Genomic DNA, 24,284 nt, shown 5'->3' on the forward strand with positions numbered 1-24,284 from the left:
AAAGATCAATGAAGTTAACAGATCTTCACAAAAAAAGGTCTATAGTAATATGAAACATGCAGGCACGGTTAGCTTAGCTACACTGGAAAGTTGGCATTTCAGGATTCTTGAGAAGCAGCACAAACAACCATAAAAGGAGAACACTGGACGAGTCATTTCCATACACCCATCTCAGTTTCCAGATATGAGATGGAGCATAGCATATACATGCTGAAGCTGTTAAAGTTTCGAAATTCAAATGCTAGTGTGCAAGCACTGCTAAGGTGCGTACAATAGCAGCGCAATCAACTGGTATAGCCACCAAAATGTGCACAATGGATGTAATAACAAAGACAAACAGGTGAGATGAAACAAAAAGCGATACCCAGCCAGCAAAAGGTTAACATAGTGGCATCAGGTAGCAAACTAATGAATTAGCCTGTTTACATAACACAAGGTACAGTTAACAACCAAAATAAGCAATCCAGTACCACAGCTTTGTCAACAGCATGCTGCAGAGAAAACAAATGAATAGTTAACAATAGCTGAAGAAGTGCCATGTGTTCAATCATGCTAAACTGCTCTATTCAAATTTACAATACATTGTCAAAAACATACCTTGACTTTTCATAGTGCCAAAATCCTCTATCAAATCGCCAATGTTTCACTTGGTTTTTCTGACCAGTAAAACTTCTGGTAGTGATGCAGGATCAAGTTCCCAGTAACCACAAAGATAGTCATTTTCATTTGTCAAGCGGAAGGCAGGAACCTGATGAGAAAACATAATCAAGTCACTCCTTGCTATTCTCATGGAACTCCTGGATTCACCTTTCTGCTCTGGCATGAATACTGTGCTAAAGCCATCCACTTTTGTAAGACAGGACACTGTTATATTAACATTAGAAATCTCCATGACCTCGACCAGAAAATATTCACATCTACTGTAATCTTCAAAGCTCCATGCACTGCTCCAGTCCTTGTATATAGCCCATACCTGGCCAGTACAAGGAAGGATTTCATATTTTTTCCCTTTACCCGTCAGCATCACCTCCATATTGTGAGAGAAGACTTCTGTACAATCATAGATTTCACTTTGCCTGCTGACTTCAAATATTCCACAGCCAATAGACAAACCGTCTTGTGCCAAGCGCTTCTCCACTTGTTCACATGGACAGTGCTCAAGCCACTTTATGCGAATTCTGCAGTCTTCTGAATCGACGCTCTTTATTAAACCATAGTACTTTGGGAACTTGTCAGTATCACAATACAGTGCCCAAACTTGCCCTTTCTTGAATTTGTCAAATGATCTGAAACTAGTGAAGTTGCAAAACTCTGTATCAGGGTAACAAAAGCTAGTCGGTGATTCTGGTGGAGAGCTATCATTCCACCCATCACCACAATGATCAATCACTGAAGCCTCTGAGCCATTATCTTGTTCAATCTTTGTATTCTGATTCAATTTCTCAACTTCATCCTTCACATCTGTACCAGTACCATCCTGACTCTGTTCGGTCTTTCCAACTGGCACTTTACAAGATCTAGTAGATGAAACGTTACATGTAGTGTTACCATCTCCGGTGCTCATAAAACTGCTGTCAAGGTTCACAGGAGTAAACGCTTTGTCCAAATCAGAAGGTAGTGATGCAGTATCCAGCTCAAGAGCACCATTTGGGATGTGTTTCCTCTCAGTTTCTGCCAACCTGTGAAAAGGGATGCTGTGCGAGAAACTAAGGGTGTTGCCACTAGGTATCAGAAATGGTGCTTCGATGCTTGATCGAACAAATAAGCTGACAAAACCTTTAATCTTTACCAAGGGAACCACATAAGTGCCTAAACCCGTAGCAAAGTCTGAGGTGATTTCAACAATATCATAATCATAATGCCTATGATCATCGGAATCTGAACTCCACTTGATGTCCCATCCCCTGAAAAGTGCCCAAACTTCACCTTTCTTAGGATAAATCTCATATCTGTTCCTCTTCCTTCCTTTTGTCCAAGAAACAACATGAGAAAACATCTTGATATCTTCAGTCAAGAGTGTGGTTCCAAGTCTGAAATTTCCACAAGCAACAGGCAGCTCCTTAGAAGACCATTCCTTCTCAGCATCACACAAAGGATCATGCTCTAGCCATGTGTACTGCAACATAAAGTTTGGAGAGTAAACCTGCTTAATTCGAGCATAGTATCTTGGCATGCCATCAAGATCATCATAAATTGCCCATATCTGATCAACTGTGAATCGATCTGCATCCCTGTTTTTCTCAAAGTCGTAGAAGTCTGAATCTGGACATGAAACTGTAGCGTTGCTGGGACAACTATTGTTCACAGATCTAGCAGCAGCATCGCTTCCAATTCCAGAACTTGTAGATTGTTGTTTTCTTTTTGTTCCTTGCAACACATTGTCATTTAAGCCACTGATCATTTCTTCTTTTTGATTTGTCATCTTCTCTTTGCTTGGAATACTATATTTGTGTTGGCTGTTTGCTTCAGCAACTTCATTTTCTGTTGTATGGTCACTTTTGCCACCAGTATAGGAAGAATGTTCTTTTCTTATCCTTTTCTTTCCAGGAGAATCAGGAAGATGATCACTAACCTTTCCACACCCATCAGACCCATCTTCAACAATTACATTATTTCTCTGCTGCCTTGCTGTACAAGGATGCTGCCCGAGTGTTTTATCTGCACTTGTGGCAGTAAGAACATCTTTCGTAGCAACCTGGCTACCATTTATGGCATGACTGGATCCTGTAGCTACCTCATTTCCTTTCATTTGCTCATTTACTAGATGAACTTTATCAGAACTCTCAGCTGGTGATTTAGTTCTATCTTCACCATTTTCAACACTGAATGATGGTTTTTTTGTAATCTTTTCTCTACTACAAGCCCCAGCTTCAGCTGTAAGGTTACTATTTGCAGTTGCATTATTGTTCAGAAAATCTGCCCCTTGAGAACTCACTACATTCTTTGATCCTGAACTGAAAGGGGGTTTGGTAGATTGTTGCTGGGTAGTGACAGAAGTATTCTTATCCCCAACTTTCAGAGATTGCTGTTGATGGTCAGTGACAGGAGTTTGATTACCATTGACAGGGTTTTGCTGACCAGGGGCCCTTTGATAGTAGAGTTTTTGGTCAGATACATGTGTGGGTTCATTCGGAGGACACATTTCCTGTTGCATACCAGATCCACCCCGTGGATGAGAGTTTACCACATTCTTTGGCTCTGAACTGAAAGGGAATTTCTGTGATCGTTGTTGCTGGTTAATGTCTGGAGTTTGCTGACCAGAGACATTCTGAGGTTGTTGCTGGTTGGGGACAGGAGCTTGATGACCAGTGATAGGATTTTGCTGAGTAGGGACACTCTGGTAATTGTGTTGTTGGTTGGCAAAGTGTGTCCATTGATTTGGGGGGAACATTTGGTGTTGCATCCGAAATCCACTCCATGGATTTGATGCTTCCACTCCGACAGAAGGTTTCTTAGACAAATCATAAGCAAGGAAACCCTTTGAGCAGATCTGGCACCAGAGAACTTTCATCAACAAACTATATGGATACTGGTATTTGGTTCCACAAGTCAAGCAAATGGTCCAGAAAGTTGAATGTCCAGCATCAGTGTTCTCCTTATTGGCCCTCTTAGCAACATAGTCAGTTTTGTTTGATGGTCGTCCACGCTTCTTTGGTGCAGATTTTGGAATAAATGAGTTCCTTTTTGAGTCATGACGCGAACGGTTTACTTTATCTGTCAGTATCATGTGAGCTTCTCCAATTAGCTTAAAGGCAGCTTCAGCACCCACAAACTTGTTCTTATCAGGATGGAGTAAGAGAGCAAGTTTGCGGTATTGTTTCTTGAGTAACATGTCATCTGCAGTTGTTTCTACTTGAAGGATACCATACCAGTCAGTCTCCCCATTGATCTTAACAGCAGCACAGATGTGAACTTCACAGACAGTTAACAGCTGAGAAATATTTTCAAGGCCAGGGAAAAGCTTTTGAGCCTTGAGGGCAATCCTTTTAGCACCAGCATAGTCTGCTTCTTGCAGCTTTACCACAGCTAAATCCTTAGCTCTTGAAGCTTCCTCCTTGTTGCACTCCATTCTGATGAACTGCCAAAGAGGGATTGGTTATTAATCTTGTGGAGTATTCTAACAGCAAAGTATATCATTTGTCTTCATCAAGATCCTGCATAAGCAATAAGAGATCAGTTAGGTCATAGAATTGGAATATTCATACAAGTGTGATATATTAGCACTTCAGAACATATCAAGTGGGTATGAAAGAGTACAAATATATAATTTTAAAAATAGCATTGCAAATTAAATACTAAGCCTTTCCTCTAGAGAATAAAACCCTATACTTTGGTAAATAATAAGGAGAATATCAATAAAACACAGCAGAAAAATGTTGATTGTTTCTACTAATATTGTGATTTGTTTATTGAACAAAAAGAGAATGGATTATGTCAGTTCTAGCTCCTGCCTTTGCCATGTAAAGTCCTATTCTGTTGAATTTTTTTCCAATTTCTTTTTATTTATCTTCATTTCACTATCTAGTGGAATGAGAATTGATGAGACTTGATCCTTTATAGACCTATGTTTTGTCTTTGTATTATTCTTTCATATTTTAACAGCTCTCAACACAATAACACATGAGATAATTGTGGAATATAAACTCTCGTTGCACATCCCTTCTTACTTGTTTCCTGAAAATAACAACTAGCCATGAGATTTAAGTCCCCTCTTGAACCTACTGCTTTGCCAAGCCTCTTTTATGAAAACAGAACATAAGCGTATGCATATTCATATTTCCCTGCCTTGTTACATTTCATCTGAAATCATGTAGTTCCAGTATTCTAACGTTCTATCTTCATACATAATCCTATAACAGAACACCTAAAGTATGTTAAGAACAGATCTTGAATGCTTTGCAGAATCACTGGTAACAATATGCTTTTGCCCTCTTAACATCTCAGCAATTGCAGATGGAAATTTGGAACACCAACTCAAGCAATCAATTTGAAGATTTAATAACAAAAGATGCAGATATATGAAAGAATGAATTCAACAAATGTAGATAGTTGGACTAATGTGACCTTTATTGCACATTTGCACTGATGCACTGAGACATACAAACTGACAAGTGATACGTATTCTTGACTATGATGAAATTTACAAGGGAAACCCCAAAATATTAGGGAAATGAAATATCATATCCATTCTTGTTTGCCAAATAACATCTCTTTAATAGATGCTCCATTACTTCAGATTATGTAAATGGGAAAGACAGCAGAAACAACAAGTAGTACAAACAGATATTGTGCTGCAAACAGAATATGTATAAAGTAGTGTTTTAATATAAAGGTAACATCAAATCAGCAAATTTTCGGTCTTGAGTGTACAGAAGCAGACTTCTACAGTTACTCTGCATTCTTTGTCAACCAGCATTTACCAATTGGGCATATCATAACACAACAGTGGTTTTTTCCTTGCCAGAACTACAACCGATAAAGAACCGGTCATAAGATCATCCGAACTCCTAAGAATCCAGCAGAACTTAATTGCCTTAACTTTGTCCACTGTACGACAACCTTAAAGCACTTCGAAATTCAGCAAGATTTCAGAACAGATCTACATGAGCCTAGTTCCACTAAGGGAGTAAGGGCTGCACAGTTGCCCGAAAAGAAGACATCAAACCATATAGATCGCCGCTTCTCTCAGTATGATCAACAAAAAACACACATGAATTCCAGATTTTTTTTGTGGCATTTCAATTTAGAAGGTGTGTCAAAAAATCCAGAACTACAAAAATGTGCAGAGAGAAAAGCAATAGCTACAAGGATGGGGAATGGAGGAGCATACCGTGCAGTAGACAGTGACCGTGATAGAAGGCAGGTGGTGGAGTGGATGCTGACGGCTTCTTGTTGAATGCAGACTGGCCATACAATGAAAACACAATCATAAGAAATGCACTGATGTATGTAGAACAAAATATATAATGAAAACACAATCAATGAGACATTCAGTTTTTTTTGCATTGATGTGCTGGCAGATGCAACAAAGAGCTAATACATGTATTATCTTGATGAAAATTTACATAAAAAACTAAACAAAGATGGAAAATAAATATCACATTCATTCTTGTTTTTCAAATGACACTCCGTTTATATACTTAGGGTTAAACTTGATTTTGTAATGCACCCGTTGCACATAGGCAAAACAGTACAGCACTCCAAATAGCAAATAGCAAGCGATACAAACACATGTTATTACGCTGGAAACAGGCAGTGTGTCAACCACTCAAACGGTCAAACCCATGAGTTTCGGCCAGCGTTCATCCCCTTCAAGTTCAATCCTACAGTTTAAACCGGATCTACGAGAAACGCCCACCCCTTTTCGCCCATTCTCTGGTGAATCCCCGCGCGATCACCACCAGGAGGAAAGTCCCCATCCCTGTTCTCCCGTCTTAGCCAAACGGAACCAACGCTACGACAGAATGGAAACACGCACGCACCCGCGCGGCGGCGCACATAGAGACACACTACTATGAAACCAGCGGTTCCAAGATTCTGGCCACGACGTTCCGTCGGGCGACCTAGCAGGCGTGCGCCGCAGACCTAGAAAAAAAAACGACATCGATTTCGCGGAGAGAAGAGGTGGAGGGGCCGAGAAGCGCACCTTACGGTCGGCGGCGGCGGAGGCCGGGCGCGCCACGCTGCGCGCGGGCCGGGACCGGGAGGCGGGTAGGCGGAGGAGAGGCCGGGGAGTCGAGGCGCGCGGTGCGGTGCTTGGTGGGGTTGAGACCACAGCCTTTGTTCGCTCGCCGCGCCGCGCCGCGCCGCTTTGGCCTCCGATCTCTCGCCGCGTTTGAAGCAGATATGGTATGGGGAGGTGCGGGGGAACGGCGGGGGTTTTTGGTGTGGGAGGGAAATCAGGTGGCGCGTAACTTCCCTCCAAAACGAAAAAAAAAGCCCCCGGTCGTTTTTTTTTTTTTTTTGAGAGCAGCCCCCGGTCGTTTCGCCTTCCACACCGCGCCACACGTCTTTTGCCTCTCCCTTTCACAACAACGGGCAAAGAGGAGAGAAAAAAAAAGGGTATAGTATTTGATTTGCTTCAAACGGGGTTTTAGTTACTTGAATTCTTCTTAGTTTGAATATGCTACGTTTTTTTGGTCACCTTCAAAACCAGAAATCCACTTGTTTTCCGCTTTTATCTTTGGCAGCAGCTAACCTCTTCGCGAAGCAGATGATCCTCCGAAATTTATTTGGTTATTGACAGATCACAGTTAACACCAGCTGGTTAGTTATTAAGTGGGTTGTATCTGGTTGAAATATTGAAAATGTCTAATGCCTTGTCATTGTTTTGTCTAGAGAGGATTAACAAAGCTAGAGAAGGGAGCGGTGGAAGGGCAAAATAGTATTTTAGCAATATATCATCTGAATTTGGCTAGCTAATGAGATCATCAACAACTTGTGCTTAGATATTAGTTGACTTATTAGTTGGACTTGTTTGGCAGATCTCTAGCTCTCTGATTCACAATGGACGGTTTCTGATGGGGGGTAGGAGGAAAGTTATCTTAGTGGAAATTGAATGGGGAGGGTTTTTTTAGCTCATGTAGCAAATGAAGAAGTGATTCTTATATGTTCCCACTAAAATCTGTTTAGAATTTTGCTGTTTAGCTTAATGAGAAGTGATTCTCATAGAAAATCCACTTATTGTATAAAACTAAAAGTTTGTTGATTCAGATCTCACATCTTTGGCAATAACTAACCTCTTTGATAGACAAGCAACACAGGAGAATTTGACTGTTTTGCTCCAAAATCTTAGCATGGTTATAAGCCAGGTTGGTTATTTAAACCTTCACATAGCAAAACCAGGTGTTTCTTATAAATAGTTAGCTAATAGAATAAGTTTAGCGAGTTAATAAAATAAATAGCAACCTTATTTTTTATTTCCCTCTTCAATAGTTTCCTATATTAACTTCCAAAATGATTGTGCTTGAGATTTTTAACCACCAACCCTTTTTTTAAAAGTTCATTTGCTCTTACCATTTTCTCACATGAAACCATTTGTTTTCTTAATTTACTCATATGTTAAATCTCGTCCAATCTCCTGAGAAAAACGTTTGAATGAGGGGCGAATACAGAGTTTCTCTTAACTACGTAAAGTTACAAGTTAGAGAGAATATTTGGTAACTTTTTATTTTTAAATAACCCTTTTACCAAACTATTGAAAAGACTTTTTGTTTTATATTAAAATGATCAAAATAGGGAGTAGTTTTTTTAAAAAAAAACTCATAAGGTGCTTTTAGGAGACATATGATACTTCTCTCTTAAGTCAATTTATCCCAACTAACCCTAACTTGCTATTGTCATGGATGGTCCCATAATATATCCGTTAGTTATTACGCTAATCAAGACGCTTAAGTCAAATTTATCTTCAGCTAGCTCTAACTTTAGCTTGTTGTTTTTCAAATATGATCTGTTTAAATTCACTCCCGTAGCATATGTTCTAGGGCACATCTACGCCAACTCAGCCTTTGGGGTTTTACTTGGCCCACATGAAAGAAGCTTCTTCTTAAGTGCAATGTTGTGGATGGTCTTTCCTGTGGGCCGAGTTAAAAAAATAGAAAAAATAATCTAGTTGTCTCACCTCTCTTGGCAGCAAACACATTGGGCTGGTTACTTAAGCTTTATAGGTTTAATAGACGCCTTGATTTAACCTCCACACACTATACACATCCTATATATTATTTGTCCTCAAATAAATTAGTTTATAGAGTCATCTTAAGTTAAAGTTTTTATGATTGACTAAATTAGAAAAAAGAGCAAGATTTATGACATCAAATCAGTCTCGCTAGTAGATACAACATAAATATTGGTGTCTTTTTAAAATCCAGTTAAACTTTATTTTTTTACTTAAGATAACTCTAAAAGTCGATTTATTTGGAGACAGGTATAATACTTGCGAAAGGTGTACCCCACGTACAGTGTTTTATAATAGTCCAATGATGATGAATCTACCTAAGAATCTCGTTCTCATATCTATGGGTGGCTTGACCTTTAATTTTATAATATTGGCTTTTGTATACATTGTAGTTTCCTTTTAGACACCTGTACATAATCTATCTTAGCATCTTCAAAGGCTTTAGCAAATTGACTTGGCATTTGTTGCTATTTGCAAACTCCCATAACAAAATACAAAGGATAAAAATAGGCCATCTCCAAGAGAATTGGCATTTAGACTTGGCAAAGGATAAAAATAGAAGGTCTCCAGACGCGCGTGCTTTCCTCGCGCGTGACTTTGCTCGCGCAATCAGATTTGCAAAGTCGTCCACAGCTTGGCATTTTTGCCAAGTTTGCTCCCTCATTTGCCAAGTTGCCCAAATTGCAAACTCCAAATGCAAAACCGTTGGATACCTCTTTTAGAACTTTTTGGCAAATTACTGAAATGCAAAACCGTTGGAGATGCTCTATTTGTAAAATCGATTTCACCGAGGCTTTTGCTCCATAGTTTAAGATAAAAAAACATGTGTTTTTGCATCGTCCATATGTAACCATAAATTGTTGATATTTGCATCGCTCATTCCTCGTGTGCAGGACTGTTGAATAATTTGGTTGTGGTTTTGAGTGCAAATCTAGTTGTGTCAGTTTTTAAATTTCGGTGAATGCATCAGAAAAAACGAGAGTCAAGACTCAAGAGGCACATTATACGTGTGCAAATCTAGTTTGATATGCTTCAGTTGCACAGAGTACAGTTGATTGGTTTGAAACCTTTTTGTCAAAGGTCACTGGAATAATTTTACCAAGGTCCAACTAGCTAGAAACTGGCTGTTTTCAACTGCAGTTAAACAACACGACTACTCAACTGAACAGCTCATGCAGTAGAGCGTGCAAAGAACGTTTACAAGGAGCCAAGGACTGCCAAGAACGATTGCCTTGCAACTTCACTTCACATACCCAGGCCTTGTTTAGTTCCCAAAAAATTTTACAAAATTTTTCATATTCCTCGTCACATCGAATGCATAGAGTATTAAATATAAACGAAAATAAAAACTAATTGTACAATTTGGTCGGAATTGACGAGACGAATCTTTTGAGCCTAGTTAGTCCATGATTGGACAATATTTGTCAAATACAAACGAAAGTGCTACAGTGTCGATTTTCCAAATTTTTTTGGAACTAAAGTTTTCAAGATTCCCTGTCGCATCAAATCTTGCGGCACATGCATTAAGCACTAAATATAGATAAAATTAAAAACTAATTACACACTTTACGTGTAAATCGTGAGATAAATGTTTTAAACCTAGTTACTTCATGATTGGACAATATTTGTCAAATAAAAATGAAAGTGCTACAGTCCCGAAAACCAAAAAGTTTTCGGAACCTTATAAATAGTAATAACTAAACTGAATTCTGCACCGTTGTGAGGGTGTGTGAGGGTTGCTTACGAGTAAGGAGGTGTTTGGGACTGCTCCACTCCAGTTTTTGCAGCTCTGTTCCATAAACTCCACCATAGAGCAGCTCCATCCATGGAGTTTGTGGAGCAGGAGGTACTGTTTGGCACGTAGCTCTGCTCCAGCTCTAGAAATGGGTTGTTTCCATGCAAATGGTCTATTGTGCCCCTAATCAAAATTGCTCTTGATATTTTCTGATCAAAATAGAAATCAAATGACGTAGCATTAACAAAGGTCATAATTAAAATATAAATAATTAATAGAGGTGGCACGCAGGTGAAGAGACGAGGGGCGGCGCGCACAGGAAGAAATAAGATCGCAACGTCGGGAGGGGAAGCATTTACAAGAATTAATCCGTGATTAATGAGTGACAGGGTGGGTAATTATCTCACAACTCCATGTGGGAGTACCAAACTCGAAAAACTGGACAGAAAAAACATAAAGTTGGCCTCTAGCTCCACTTTTTTTGCCGAGCGGAGTTCGTAGAGCTAGACATGTTTAGCAACGTGGAGCTGGAGCAGAGCTAGAAAAACTAGAACGGAGTAGTCACAAACACCCCTAAAGAATCAGCTCCCTCCTCTTTTTTTTTCTGTGACTTAATAATCAGCTCCCCTTTTGCAACACTTGTGTTAGCCTGTTAGGAACTGGTAGTGGGCTTGGCCCAAGTGCGTGGCAGTTGTGGATGTGTATCGACCAGCAATTTACAAGGTGGAGTGGGCAAGGGAAGAAGAGGGCGTGACGGGTGAACTGCTTCCCCCTCCTACAGGAACGAACCTGCCGTGTTCTTACCCTTTCCCTGCGTTCTTGCTGATTCACCTGTCTGTTCAGATGACAAGCCATGATAAAGTACTATTTATTGATTTATTGTAAAAGAAAAACAAAACTCAAACGGATATATTCTGAGGGTCCCTTTGGTTGGGCTTTTGAACCTGCTTTTGCTTTTGTAAAAGCCAAAAGCCAACCAAAGGACCCAAAAGCCACAAGTGCTTTTGCCCAAAAGCAGCTTTTCTCGTAGTGGGATCCGTTCAGTTTTTTTTTCTAAAAGCCACGAGTGACCAACGAAATGACTTTTGGGTTTCTCAAAGCCCACATCCCACAGCAGCTTTTCAAAAGCTCAAAGCTCACAGTAGCTTTTCCAAAAATCACAGACCAACAAAACACACCCTAAATTGCTATCTAGCTAGAGTTCACAGCAACTTCCTACCTCTGCACTCATCTTTCATCAATTCTGTAATCCCGTTTGCTTCAGCTTATTGATATACCAACTTCACTACATCAGTGTGGCATTGCTGGCTCTGCCTCTTTCTCCGAGGTAGGAGAATTTCTAGTGTCGTCTTCATCCACACTTACCCGTACCGATTTCCACTCAGGCCTGGTGAAGAAGCATCCCTCGATACTCCTTTCAGTCCCTAAATAATAATATTTTTCATGCTATAAGTTTGATTAGATTTATAGAATTATGTGTAACATTTGTATCTCCAACTAAATTTATTATAAAAATAGATTCAACAATCAATCTAGGTAAAATTTGCTATTGGACATGTCAAGTGATGGCTCTTTGTCTTCGCAAAAAAAAAAAGTGATGGCTCTTTGCTGATGGATACATATTTTCGAGGGATTTCTGAAAGACACTCTAGTTCTTGACAAATTGGTTAGTGGACACCGTGCCTAACTTTTATAAAATAGATATAAAATCATATAAGTGTCCCAAAATTATACTATAAAATCATCTAGACTCTATATGATGAGAATCATACAATAAATATTGTTTTACACTGAAAATGATTATTTTGTCTATCTTCATAAATAAACAAAGTTAACCATGGTTATTTTGTTCATCTATAGGACACTAAAAATCTTACAAAAATCATATAATATGTACATCACCAAATCATGACTATGCTAAAAATAGCAGCTCAAAATAATAAAATTCATAATGATATATTTAGCATAACTGAATTACTGATTTATCTCTTGTCAAGCTTTAATGATACATGAAACTTTATTATTTTGAGCTGATATTTTTAGCATAGTCATGATTTGGTGATGTACGCAATCTATAATTATTTCAAGATTTTTAGTGCCCTACAAATACATGAACAAATTAACCATGATTAACTTTGTTTATTTATGAAGAGAGACAAAATAGTCATTTTCAGTGCAAAACAATATTTTACCATGTTGTTCTTACCATGCAGAGTCTAGAAGATTTTATGGTATAATTTTAGGGCACTTATATGATTTTATATCTATTTTTATAAAAGTATTTTGTTAGGCATAGTGTTTACCAACCAATTATCAAGAACAAAATCGTTCAAAAATAGGTATTCACTAGCAAAGAGTCATCATTTGGTATATCCAACAGCAAATTTTATCATCAATCTAATACTATTAATTATGTCTTTGTCAAAAGAAAATACTATTAATTATGTATTATAAATATTAATACTATTTTATATATAATTAGTTATTAAAGTTATTTTTGAAGAAACGAGAAGGACGGTTATCTAGAAACGGAGGGACCGTCGTCGTTACTGTATCTAACGCAAGGCAGATGACCGTTGGTGGTTGTGTGACCTCTGACCTCCTGGACCACACCGATTAGTTGTTCATTGTGCACGTCTCTCGTTAGCACTGCAATTACTCATCACCCGCCACCCTCCTTTGACTAGCAGTCTGGCACTTGGCGATGAGCTGTGCCCAGTTGTGCCGCCGCCGCCTGCCGCACACCGCGTCCGTCCGCTCCCTCCCCTCGGCGCGTCCAGAGTCGACACGCTTCTCCGTCCTTCCTTTTATCTCTCTCTCTCTCTCTCTCTCTCTCTCTGCGCCTGCGCGGCTGCGCCTCCCCCCTCTCCTTCCTTTCACGAGCACAACAACAACAACAAGGGCAGGCAGGGCTCGCATCGCATCACCACAACACGCCAAGACAGCTCACGGGCTCTCCGCCTCCCCCTCCCTCCTCTCCCCCGCTCCCCAACGCGCTTTCCACTTCCACACCGCCGCCCGCGCCTGCATTCGTCGCCATGGCTAAGCTCGCGCTGGCCCTCCTCCTCCTCCTGGCCGTGACGGCGGCGTCCGCGTCGGCCGCCGGCGGGAGCCACCTGGACCTGGACCTGGACCTGGGCAGCTTCCTCTCCTCCGCGGGCCGGAGGGAGGAGTGCCGCGGCGGCACGGTGGGCGAGTGCCTGGCCGAGGATCCGGAGCCCCTGGACCTGGACCTGGCGGGGGCGTCCGCCGACTCCCACCGCCGCGCGCTCTACGGCGGCGGGTACATCAGCTACCGCGCGCTGCAGCGGGGCAACGTGCCCTGCTCCCGCCGCGGCGCCAGCTACTACAACTGCCGCCCCGGCGCGCAGGCCAACCCCTACCACCGCGGCTGCTCCCGCATCACCCGCTGCCGCGGCTGACGCTCACGCGCCGGATCCGCCGCCGCTGCTGCTGCCGTGCCCGTTTACAAGTACTAGAGCTATGGAATTTGACAATTTGTTGTAAAGTTTAAGGGGAGGGAGATGGATTTCCTGCCCTGCCCGTATGAGCTATGCCTGCTTAATACAGTGCTTATCAAATCAGACATAGGAGGAGTATACTCTTGTTCTTTGCAGCATTGCTTGATTGGTTTGTTCTCGGCGCATGTCCTCTTCTTTGGATTTGATTTGATTTGATTTGATTGTTACCTCCTCCGTAAAACAGATTCAGAATTTCCTTTGCTGCTTGCAGCCTGGTCTTGGTCTGCCATGAAATGGAATGATCATCAGGTCTCGAGTGCCACTCCTGGCTCCCTTCTCTCTCTTCTCTTCCACCTCACCTGCATTGCTTGCAGGAATGGAGTGCTCCGCCCCCAGCACACCACCACCACCACCACCATGGAAGGAGGAAGAACATCATCTGTCCTTGTTTTGAATGATCGAATCTCCCCCGTAGTTTTCTACTACTCGCTAAACATGTACGGCACTACCCCATTTTCTTTGTTTAATTTAATACTAGTTCTTGCAGGCTGGATCAGACGATAGTGATACCCACGTTGCGTCGCGTGTTTGTTACTACTTCCTCATTGATTTGGTGCTGCTGGTCTCTTGATCGGAGCCATTGCATTTGACACAGTATCGTCATCTAGTCCAGCTCCGTGAGACCAGTTTCATACATTCTCAGATTCTGATTTTTTTTCTGTACATATTAATATAAAAAGCAAAAAAAAAAAGAAGTAGGGATCTTCCCTGCTGTTTCTTTCAAAATAAATAAATAAAATAAAATCACAAGCATCTACTAGTTTTTTTAGGGAAAAAAAAAACCGTAAGCATCTGCCATGCCATCCTTGCGATTTCTGTGGACTCTGCTGAGAGATCGGCGATGAACTGAAAGTATGGAACCATTTTATTTCCCAAATACTATATATTACGAGTATTTCCTTGGGTGGATTAGATTCGTTTTTGGACGGTGGGTGAGAGGAATAAGTGCCGTGTCCTGCGGCGTTGTGAGTCGTGACGCGGCATCTTTCATCATTCTGGGCTCCATGTGGATTTGCTGTTTGTTTATCGAGGGAATAAATGACCTGTTCATTGCTTGTCAGCAGAGTAGCTGTAAACTCTTTTCTATTTATAAAAAACAATTTCACTGAGGCTTTTGCGGTTTTGCCCCATGGTTTCCGGTAGAAAAACAAAATGTTGCATCGTCCATATGCAATCATGAACTGTTGATATTTCCACCGCTCATTCATAATGTGCAGGGACTGAAGAATAATTTGGTTCTGGTTTTAAGTGCAAATCTAGCTGTGCCAATTTAAGTTTCAACAAAAACATCAGAAAGAAAGACGTTTCAGAAAAAAAAAAGGTCATCAGAAAAAAGAGATGTATATGGTCAGACTCAAGAAACACATTATACGAGCAAATCTAGTTTCACATGCTTCCAGTTGCAAGAGTTCAGCTGATTACAGAGGTCCAACTAGCTAGAAACTGGTTGTTTCAGCTTCGATTAAACAACACAATTACTCAACTACGCAGCTAATGCAGTAGAGCGTGCAAAGAATTTTACAAGAACTGAAGGAATGCCAAGAATGATTGGCTTACACAACTTCACATACCCTTACAAAGATGATAACCAAACTGAAATCTGCGCCGTTGTGAGGATTTGCTTACGAGCAAAGAATGAGCTCCCCTTTTGCAGCATTTCTTACCTCTGCACTCGCCATTTCAATTCTGATTTCTGTTTGCGTCAGCTCATTGATACTTGCATCAGTGGCATTGCTTGTTCTGCCTCTTTCTTCGCCAATTGTGTTCTCAGAGGAGCTAAGCCACTCCGCCTCTTTCTCTGAGGGAGGAGAGTTTCTGCTGTCGCCTTCATCAACACTTCCCCTCACTGATTTCCATTCTAGTCTTCTTAAGAAGCATTCCTCAATATCATCCAGTGATAGTACGTCTTCATTGTCATTACTGAATCTAACGTAAGGCAAATGACAATCAGTTGATGTGTGCCTCCTGGACACACCAATTAGCTGCTCATTGTCTACTCTTAGCGCAGTAGCCTTGTCAATATCTTTTGGTCTTTCGTTAGCACTGCAATTATAGTTCTCACTGCCACTGTCATTTTCACCATCCTGTTGGTCATGGCCATCCTCCTCATCAAGTTCATCAGATAAAGACGACGAAGATGAAAATGACGAATAGGCTCCTGCATCATCATCCTCGCGTTCCCGAAGTGTTTTGAGAATCAAGGTTTTGAGCAAGTTCATGACTTGAACAGCATGCATCAGAGCTGTCAGAGGATCGGACATCTGATAGGAGGTACAATTCAGTTTTCTTGTTAGCACTTAGCACATGTGTCATGTCAGCAAACAAGGTTCATGTGTTAGAGGACTTGACAAGAAGGAAATACCTGTGTCATATTCGGTGCAAAAACCATGGCAACATTTCTTGCATTCATCTTATTTGACTCCTCTTCCTCAACAACATCAGCCATGAGCTCAACGACCCAATGAAGAAGTGCAGCCTGGGTTGCTGGAAGAAGCTTTACGAGCTCAATGCATTGCTCCTCTGTGTTGCAGTGAAGGACTTGCTCAGGCGAGAGCCTGTCAAGCACACCCTCAGGGAGTTCTCTGAACCATGCCTGATTCATATGGACATTGCATAATGTAAAAGATCAGACTATATCATAGAATCTAAAGTTATTTATTACCTCGAACAATGTGGACTTAGAGTCTAAATAAAACAAAAAAGATAGAGTCTTGCATTGTGAGTGCCCTAAAGGAGATTCAATGACATTGCTCTATTCATGGTTCAGCATTTACTACAGTGCCATGTTCTAATGACACAATCAAATGTATTAAAATTACTACCATAGAGACATGTATTGTTTATTATTTTTTGTTTTAAAAAAAGGCAGTTGCAATGGAAAAAAAAGAGGAAAAAAATATGCAAACAAAAGTTCTTTGGACCGTGAATCTTGATGTACACGGTTGAACTAAACTGCCAAGAATGACACATCAAATCCATTTCTATTCCGATAACAAGCATAAATTATCTCTGAAGAACCCAAACTTCATCTTCTGAAATTCTGAACAATCAAAGGTTAACAGTTAACTTAAGGGTTATAGCATCTCAGTTCATACCTAACATGCAATCTGCACTACTACACTCCATTAGTGGAGCTCACAATATGTAGAGGATCTCATGTGCCATATGAATCTTGATACACTCAACAACATGTATCCAATTTCAATTGGGGGCGTGGTCTACCACTTAATCACAACATGCTAAGTGAAGTTCTGAAAGCTTTTAGAATAAATATTTTTCAATGAAACAAAAAATCAACAGCAGCTCATACAGTATTTGAAATCTTTGATCAAATATTTTAAAAGTAGCGTGCATTTGTAATACAATATCATTTCAGGAGACAAATTTCAGTACTAACACCTAACGAATTCAGTTTGGCTCTTTCTAATTGAAGACTAACAGGACTGAAGAAGTATGGCCTATATTGTGTCAATGACTCATGTTCGTGGCTGAAAAGCCACGAGTGAAAGTAGCTAACTTCTTGAACTAGAAAAATGCTTGAATGATCATTCTTTGAGATTAATACTATTTGCTACTTGATCCTAGACCACTAAGCATTATCAGTCAGCTTTTGTTCAGTGTTCCTTTTTAAGAGAAGTATGAGAGTAGTAAGGCACAAGTGATTGCTAATTCCTAGGGTAAATCTCTACTGGTGACCATTAATTGTTTGATTTACATGCTAATTCAAATAATTGATAGAATTTAGCTAGTGCATCAGTTCTCAGCTACGTAATTGCTCAGCCACACTAACATGGCATTGCCAAATACCTTGATCAAACTAGCAAGGCAGTGCACGTCGATGTCGTCAGGCACGATGCCGCTGTTGAGCTGCTCCCTAACATGCTCCTCCTGGCTGTTCTCCGGGGTGATCCGGAAGATCCCCTCTGCCTGAAATTGCAAAAGTAATTTAAATGGTTGAATTCGACTGCTCTCGGAAGTCGGAACTTCCAAATCCCCAAACTGAATGGCTTCAACAACCGAAATATTCCTACCCTGAGCCCATCCTGCGCGTACAGCCTCTCTTGCATGAGCAGAAGGATCTTGGGCACCGAGTTCCCCTTGTCATCGTAGCCGCACTGCATCGACTCCGGCGATACCCCGAACACGCTGGCGCTGCACGAATTCAAAAATAGAACATCAATAATCGGGCTCGGGACAGAGCCTCCAGGCATCAGCATCAGCTGGGGACAGGGCACAGGAGTAGAGACTAGAGAGAGCAGAGCTGGGGTTCCCAGACCCGAACCGACCTGGCGCTGGGGACCTGGCCGGGGATCTCGAGCTCGAACTCGACGGGGAGGCCGAGGAATCCGTGGAGGCGGTCGAAGGTGACGTGCGCGACGTGGCGGACGTCGGTGGGCCAGCCGATCTCCATCCCCCAGGCCGCCCCCGCTGGGTCGTCGGCGTCCGCCATCTGGCACGGCAGCACCACCGACTTGCGGAGCGCGGCCAGCACCAGCGCCAGCACCTGCCCCTGTCCCTGCTGCCCCTGCTGCTGCTGCTGCTGCTGCCCCTGCTGCCCGTCCTCCCCCTTCCCCTCGCTTCCCGCACCGCCACCACCCTCGCCGCAGCCGTTGGAGCTGGGCACCATCATCACCTCAACCATGGGGGTCGTGGGGGAGCAGCTGGGCTGGGCTGAGCTGAGCCGAGGTGAGTGACGGCAGGCAACCTCGATTTGGGGAAAGCGGTGGCCTTTTAAACGCGGACAGTCAGGGGATGATGCTTTTGGCTTTGTGTCGTTGCGGTTGCGACCCGCGATTTTGAATTGGTAAAGCTCGTGGGGGCCCGGGCCCAGACGAGAGGGAGCTCCAGCTCCAACGGCCATGTGAAATTCAAATGTCCGGCAAGTTTTTGCACCTGGGTACCTTGATCTTTACCATATCACAAGAAAACTGCCTCCAGGGACCTTATGAAGATAAGGAGTTTTATTCTGCCTCTCTCTTTTTTGGCGAGGAGATAAGGAGTTTTACTTGATAAATTATTTCCAAAGATTAGTCTAATAACAAACATAAAGGGACCGTTTCATTTTAGAAAAATTGTTATTGTGATCGAAACATATTTCATGTGTTTGACTTAAGGGATGACGATGAACAAGATGGGTAGATCCGACTTTTGCAAGCAAATAGAGTCAATCTTGGAGGAGAATGTTGCTTGATGATTCGAGACGACCTCGTCCCTTCGAAACAAGTGAACGGGTTCACCTTTGTTCCCATCTATCGTGCGCGCTGCGATGGAGCAGGCGTGTAACCACATGAACTGATGTGAGAGTGGAGGTGCAGGTGTCGGCTGTCGATGCAGATAGGAGGATGGAGTGACAGGCTTTGCTCGTGAAGGCGAGAGGGTGGAGGGGGCAAGCCCTAGCCACAGAGGTGAGGGTGGAGGAGCGAAGAAGCTAAGAGTATCGCAGCATGAACAAAGGGGTGAGTGCCAATTGTAGGAGGCACTGAGTGCTGGTACAACCCTCCATGTAGAGTGCAGGCGCAAGCAAATGGGAGGAAGAAGAAACAACGAGGAAATGTAGAAGAAAGGAAAGAAGAAAGAAGCTAATAGGTGGGTTCCACGAGTCAGACGACCCTGTTCGCTTGAGATTATCTACTGAATCTGCCACACATTGAACAATGTTTTTATCTCATAACAAATTAAAGAACAGTACTTTCAGCCATGACTTTTCTGCCAAGCGAAACACGAAATATCAACATTAAATCCATCTCAACTAAACATGAAACAAGATCATCTCACCCCTAAAAATTGTGGTGGGACCGTCCCATCCACTATGTCTCCAAACTAAGCACAAAATTAAATCCCATAGATTTTTTCTAGTCTGAATGTGAATTTTGGTATTTTTACAAATATGTAGTATAGTATTGACAAAATTAGAAACAAAAAACACAACAACATCAAACAAAGTGAACCAAAATATTTTTTGTTTCACAAAAACCTTGTTGTGTGCACCTAACCCCGTCCAATTCAATTTGATAAAATTAGAAATAGAAACATAAGATCAATCAAGTAAACTAATATTATTTCTTAGACAACTCAAAAGCAGGCTATTTTATCCAAGACGACTGAAGCATAGTATAAAGCTATAGCCATGCTATTGAAGAAATTATGTACGGGTACAAACAAAATTAGAAACAAAAAACACAACAACATCAAACAAAGTGAACCAAAATATTTTTTGTTTCACAAAAACCTTGTTGTGTGCACCTAACCCCGTCCAATTCAATTTGATAAAATTAGAAATAGAAACATAAGATCAATCAAGTAAACTAATATTATTTCTTAGACAACTCAAAAGCAGGCTATTTTATCCAAGACGACTGAAGCATAGTATAAAGCTATAGCCATGCTATTGAAGAAATTATGTACGGGTACAAACATTGGTATATGAATTACAAGTTCATAGCCCTTCGCCGGTTCAAATATGGTGTGATGCTATTAGTGCAAAGTCTTTGTCATCCAATCCATTTTATCAGAGAGACTACCATTTTATTAGAGAGAGAGAGAGAGGGAGGAAGAGAGAGAGAATTATTGGGAAATAACTTTGTGCTTTAGGAGATCAAGTGGTAGATGGTTTCACAAGAGCTCTAATAGTTCAACAGTTGGAGAATTTCAAGCACAATCTTAACTTGGTAAGTTGTGATTTAGGGGCACCGTTAAACATTTTATGTGTTGATGTGTTCGATAAAACGAACTATAACTTGCGGTTGAGAGATTTCGATAAGTAATTGGGAAAAACTATGACTTATGCCTAAGAGATCTGGGGATTCCCGATCTTAATATATTGAGTGGTATTATAAATTATAACTAAAAAAAGGTTACAAAGAGTACGCAACGCTTATAACAACACCATAATCAACGACATACGCGATGGAGTGAAGGACAATAGAATGTGCCGATCGCCTTTTATGTTTGTGGCTATGTGCCTCTTTGTTAGATAGAGACCGAAAGTACATATTTAAGGCTTTGTATCATTTTGATGTAATGAGAATTTAATAAAAGGCTCATTTATAAAAAAAACTAATATTAGAAATAATAATATTAGTCAATCACTTCTATATTTTTTATTCCTATATATATATCTCATAGATTCCTGCGTTTTAAACACCACTTTTCGTCTTTTTTCTCTATTTTCTATTCTTCTATTTTCCAATCTCATTTCTATTCTTTTCTGATTTTATACATTTCTTTTTTTGTTCCTCTCCTCCCAACAGTGCCTAAGATACACGATAGGAAAATATCATTCTGACATCTGGATTTTAGTATGTTTGTTTGAGTTTATCTACCAAATCTGGATAGGAAAATATCATTTTGACTTAGATTGTATCCGAACTTCAGCCTGTTTGTTTGAGTTTATCTATCAAATCTGTCAGTCATTTAAAAATATTTTTCAGTCGTGATAAAACAGTAAATATTATTTTTCATCGTGAGTTAGCCTGCACTGTATGTGAAAGCAAACCTAATGATAAACCTCTCTGCTTTTAAGACTTCAATAAAGCTAATCACAAGAACTTCGTGAGCTTTTTTTTTTCACTTGCATATTCGTCAACCAACACGAGCAACGCGAGATGGACCGGACCGTGCCTTGCCGGCGATCTGCCGGTCTGCCACGGGGGACCAGTACCCCGGCTGGCCCGACCACATTCGCGTGGCGTGCAGGCGGCAGGCCGGCTGCCGGTTCGGGCGCGCGGCGCGACCGCGGTTGCAGCGGTTTCGAATCTCTCGAGAGGGAAACCCAAAGGTCTCCTGCACAGTTTGTGAGCATTTTCACGAAAGTCTCGGCACGTGTGCGCAACAACAGCTATTGCCACGATCGCATACTACAGTCCATCTTCCATCGTCGGAGCATTTTCAGCTCAGCAGGTAGTACTCCGCGGTTTGCTACTAGCAGTAGTGCAGTGCTACAGTCCAATATGTGTTCACCTTTTAGGCCTTGTTTAAAGTTGCAAAAGTTTTTGCAAAATAAACATAGTAGCATTTCCGTTTGCATTTAACAAATATTGACCAATTATGGACTAACTAAGCTCAAAAAATTCGTCTTGCAAATTATAGACAAATTGTGTAATTAGTTATTTTTTATCTACATTTAATGTTTTAATGTATGTGCCGTAAGATTTGATGTGACGAGGAATCTAGAAAAAATAAAAATTTTGGATATCACAACAATGCCCACCAAAGAAGCTTATAAATATTATTCTTTATGGAAGCAACCCACAATCATTTTAACACATGGAAGTGAGGCCTTGTTTAGTTTACCTCAAAGACCAAAAACTTTTCAAGATTTTTCGTCACATCGAATCTTGCGGCACATGCATGGAGCATTAAATATAGACGAAAATAAAAACTTATTGCACAGTTTGCCTGTAAATCGCGAGATGAACCTTTTGAGCGTAGTTAGTCCATGATTGGACAATAATTGCCAAATAAAAACGAAAGTACTACAGTACCCAAAATAAAAAAATTGGAACTAAACAAGGCCTAAGAGATTATCTCCATAGATCAGCACTCAAATTTCGTACAACATATGGAAGCACAAGACTTTTTTTTTTTTGCCAAGAGTTAACTTTCACTTGAGGATTGCTAATAAGGCAAGTCCTAATATTAGAAACAAGGGCATCTCCATACTCCATCCATACAAGTAAAAACTGCACAATGTGCAATTTTGTGAAAGCTATTTGGTTTGTTACATCTCTTCTACATAAGGACCAATCTCCTTTCCCACATACTAATAAAAGGGTGCAAGATTATGTCTCTTGCATAATTCCACCCATATTTTAGATAAACCATTTCAAACATTACTCATTACTTTGTGTTTATTTGAAGAGTAAGAAATGAACAAAGATTCAAACAAGAGATGTGGACTGTATGACAGGTGCACCACGCAGGTACAACTAAAACACATGGTACAAAGCTTATAGGTGTCATGTTGACGAACAGATCTTATTGCAATTGGTGTCCTATGATCTTAGCAGATATAATTGTTAACTATGTTGCTAGCAACTTTTTTTGGCACGTAGGAACCTGCTATTGGGAAACAAGAATATGTGCAAACAACTTTTTTGGCAGGTAGGAACCTGCACTTTGTCAACTCCAGTCTCTCCATTTGCTCTTCACCTCTCTCATAGGCTTTGACATCCACTCGAGCTTGCTTCTCCTAACCTTCGCAATGCTTCAGCTGACCCCATTGCATATTTACGTGTAGCAATTCCACTTCCAAAGATCACTTACATCTCATAGTAGTTAACTATGAGCCTGTTCAGAAACTCTGCATCTTTAGGGTGGGCCTATGAAGCAAGACATAGACTAATAAGACACAAAAGCAATAGAACAATAATATGATATGAATGGAACGACTTGTTATACAAAATCTTGAACCTATTCTTCAGTGCATCAAATGCCCGCTCAAATGTCAGCGTTAGAGCAGAATGCCTAAGGTTGAAAAGCTCTCTAGCATTGCCTGGCCTCCTAGTTCCATACTCTCGGAGATTGTACCTTGTTCCTCTATATGGGGTAAGAAACAAGGTCTCATAGCATACCCAGCATCCACTAATTTTTTCCTATCAATTAGAAATTGAACATGCATCATTTAGGGTCATAATAGATTTGTTAGACATGCATGAAAGCTATGGCTGATCAAAGGTACCTTCTTGAACTTTTAATCTATATTCTCGCTAAAGGGCATCCGCAAGGATTAAGGCATCATGAGCAGAGCCTTCCCACCCAGCAAGGACATAGGTGAATCTGAGATCAAAGTCTACTGCTGCCAAAACATTTTGGGTGGTCTAGTGCTTTCTAGCCATGATAGCAAGTTTCTAGTGGACATGAATATCATCAATTGCCCCTATGCAGAACTACAATCATTATTATCGAATTGTTATATGCATTCTTAAAAAAAGCATACTATGAAGTTGAAAGGTCATAATATGGCTAGAGGGGGTGAATAGTCTATTTAAAAATTCTACAAACTCACTAGAGCAAGAGGTTAGTAAAAAAACAAAGCGAAGCTTTTTGCTCTAGCTCTAAAGGGGTGTTTGCAAGCCACCTATCCAACAATTCTAGTTGCTACAATTACTATGCACACAAGAACTAAGTTTCTACAAGTTACACTAGTGAACTATGCTACACAAAGCAAAGTAAGCAACTAAACTAATTACACTAGTTTGCGGTAAGTAAAGATAGGATGAGATATTTATACCACCGTGTAGAGGGGATGAACCAATCAATAATATGACGTCCAATCACCGGGAGAAATCCAAAGAACAAACACAATGGAGACAAACAATTTTCTCCCAAGGTTCACGTGCTTGCCGGCACGCTA

General features: G+C 40.9%; 3 protein-coding genes across 3 annotated transcripts; 1 reads left to right on the plus strand and 2 right to left on the minus strand.

The window, feature by feature from the left end:
* On the minus strand, nt 74–6,842 carry LOC8057912. The gene is made up of 4 exons (XM_002461830.2): nt 6,647–6,842; nt 5,831–5,903; nt 598–4,154; nt 74–491 (listed from the first exon to the last, which is right to left on the minus strand). Exon 3 carries the CDS (start codon nt 4,067–4,069, stop codon nt 644–646), a length of 3,426 nt encoding a protein of 1,141 aa, XP_002461875.1. The 5' UTR covers nt 4,070–4,154; nt 5,831–5,903; nt 6,647–6,842; the 3' UTR covers nt 74–491; nt 598–643.
* LOC8057913 (rapid alkalinization factor) lies at nt 13,161–14,111 on the plus strand. Its single transcript, XM_002459695.2, has one exon. It carries the CDS (start codon nt 13,448–13,450, stop codon nt 13,829–13,831), a length of 384 nt encoding a protein of 127 aa, XP_002459740.1. The 5' UTR covers nt 13,161–13,447; the 3' UTR covers nt 13,832–14,111.
* On the minus strand, nt 15,297–18,670 carry LOC8057322 (rho GTPase-activating protein 2). The gene is made up of 5 exons (XM_002461831.2): nt 18,217–18,670; nt 17,962–18,082; nt 17,738–17,857; nt 16,293–16,523; nt 15,297–16,191 (listed from the first exon to the last, which is right to left on the minus strand). Exons 1-5 carry the CDS (start codon nt 18,570–18,572, stop codon nt 15,553–15,555), a joined length of 1,467 nt encoding a protein of 488 aa, XP_002461876.1. The 5' UTR covers nt 18,573–18,670; the 3' UTR covers nt 15,297–15,552.

Source organism: Sorghum bicolor, chromosome 2 (assembly GCF_000003195.3).
Source record: "Sorghum bicolor cultivar BTx623 chromosome 2, Sorghum_bicolor_NCBIv3, whole genome shotgun sequence".
NCBI classification, from domain to species: Eukaryota; Viridiplantae; Streptophyta; class Magnoliopsida; order Poales; family Poaceae; genus Sorghum; species Sorghum bicolor.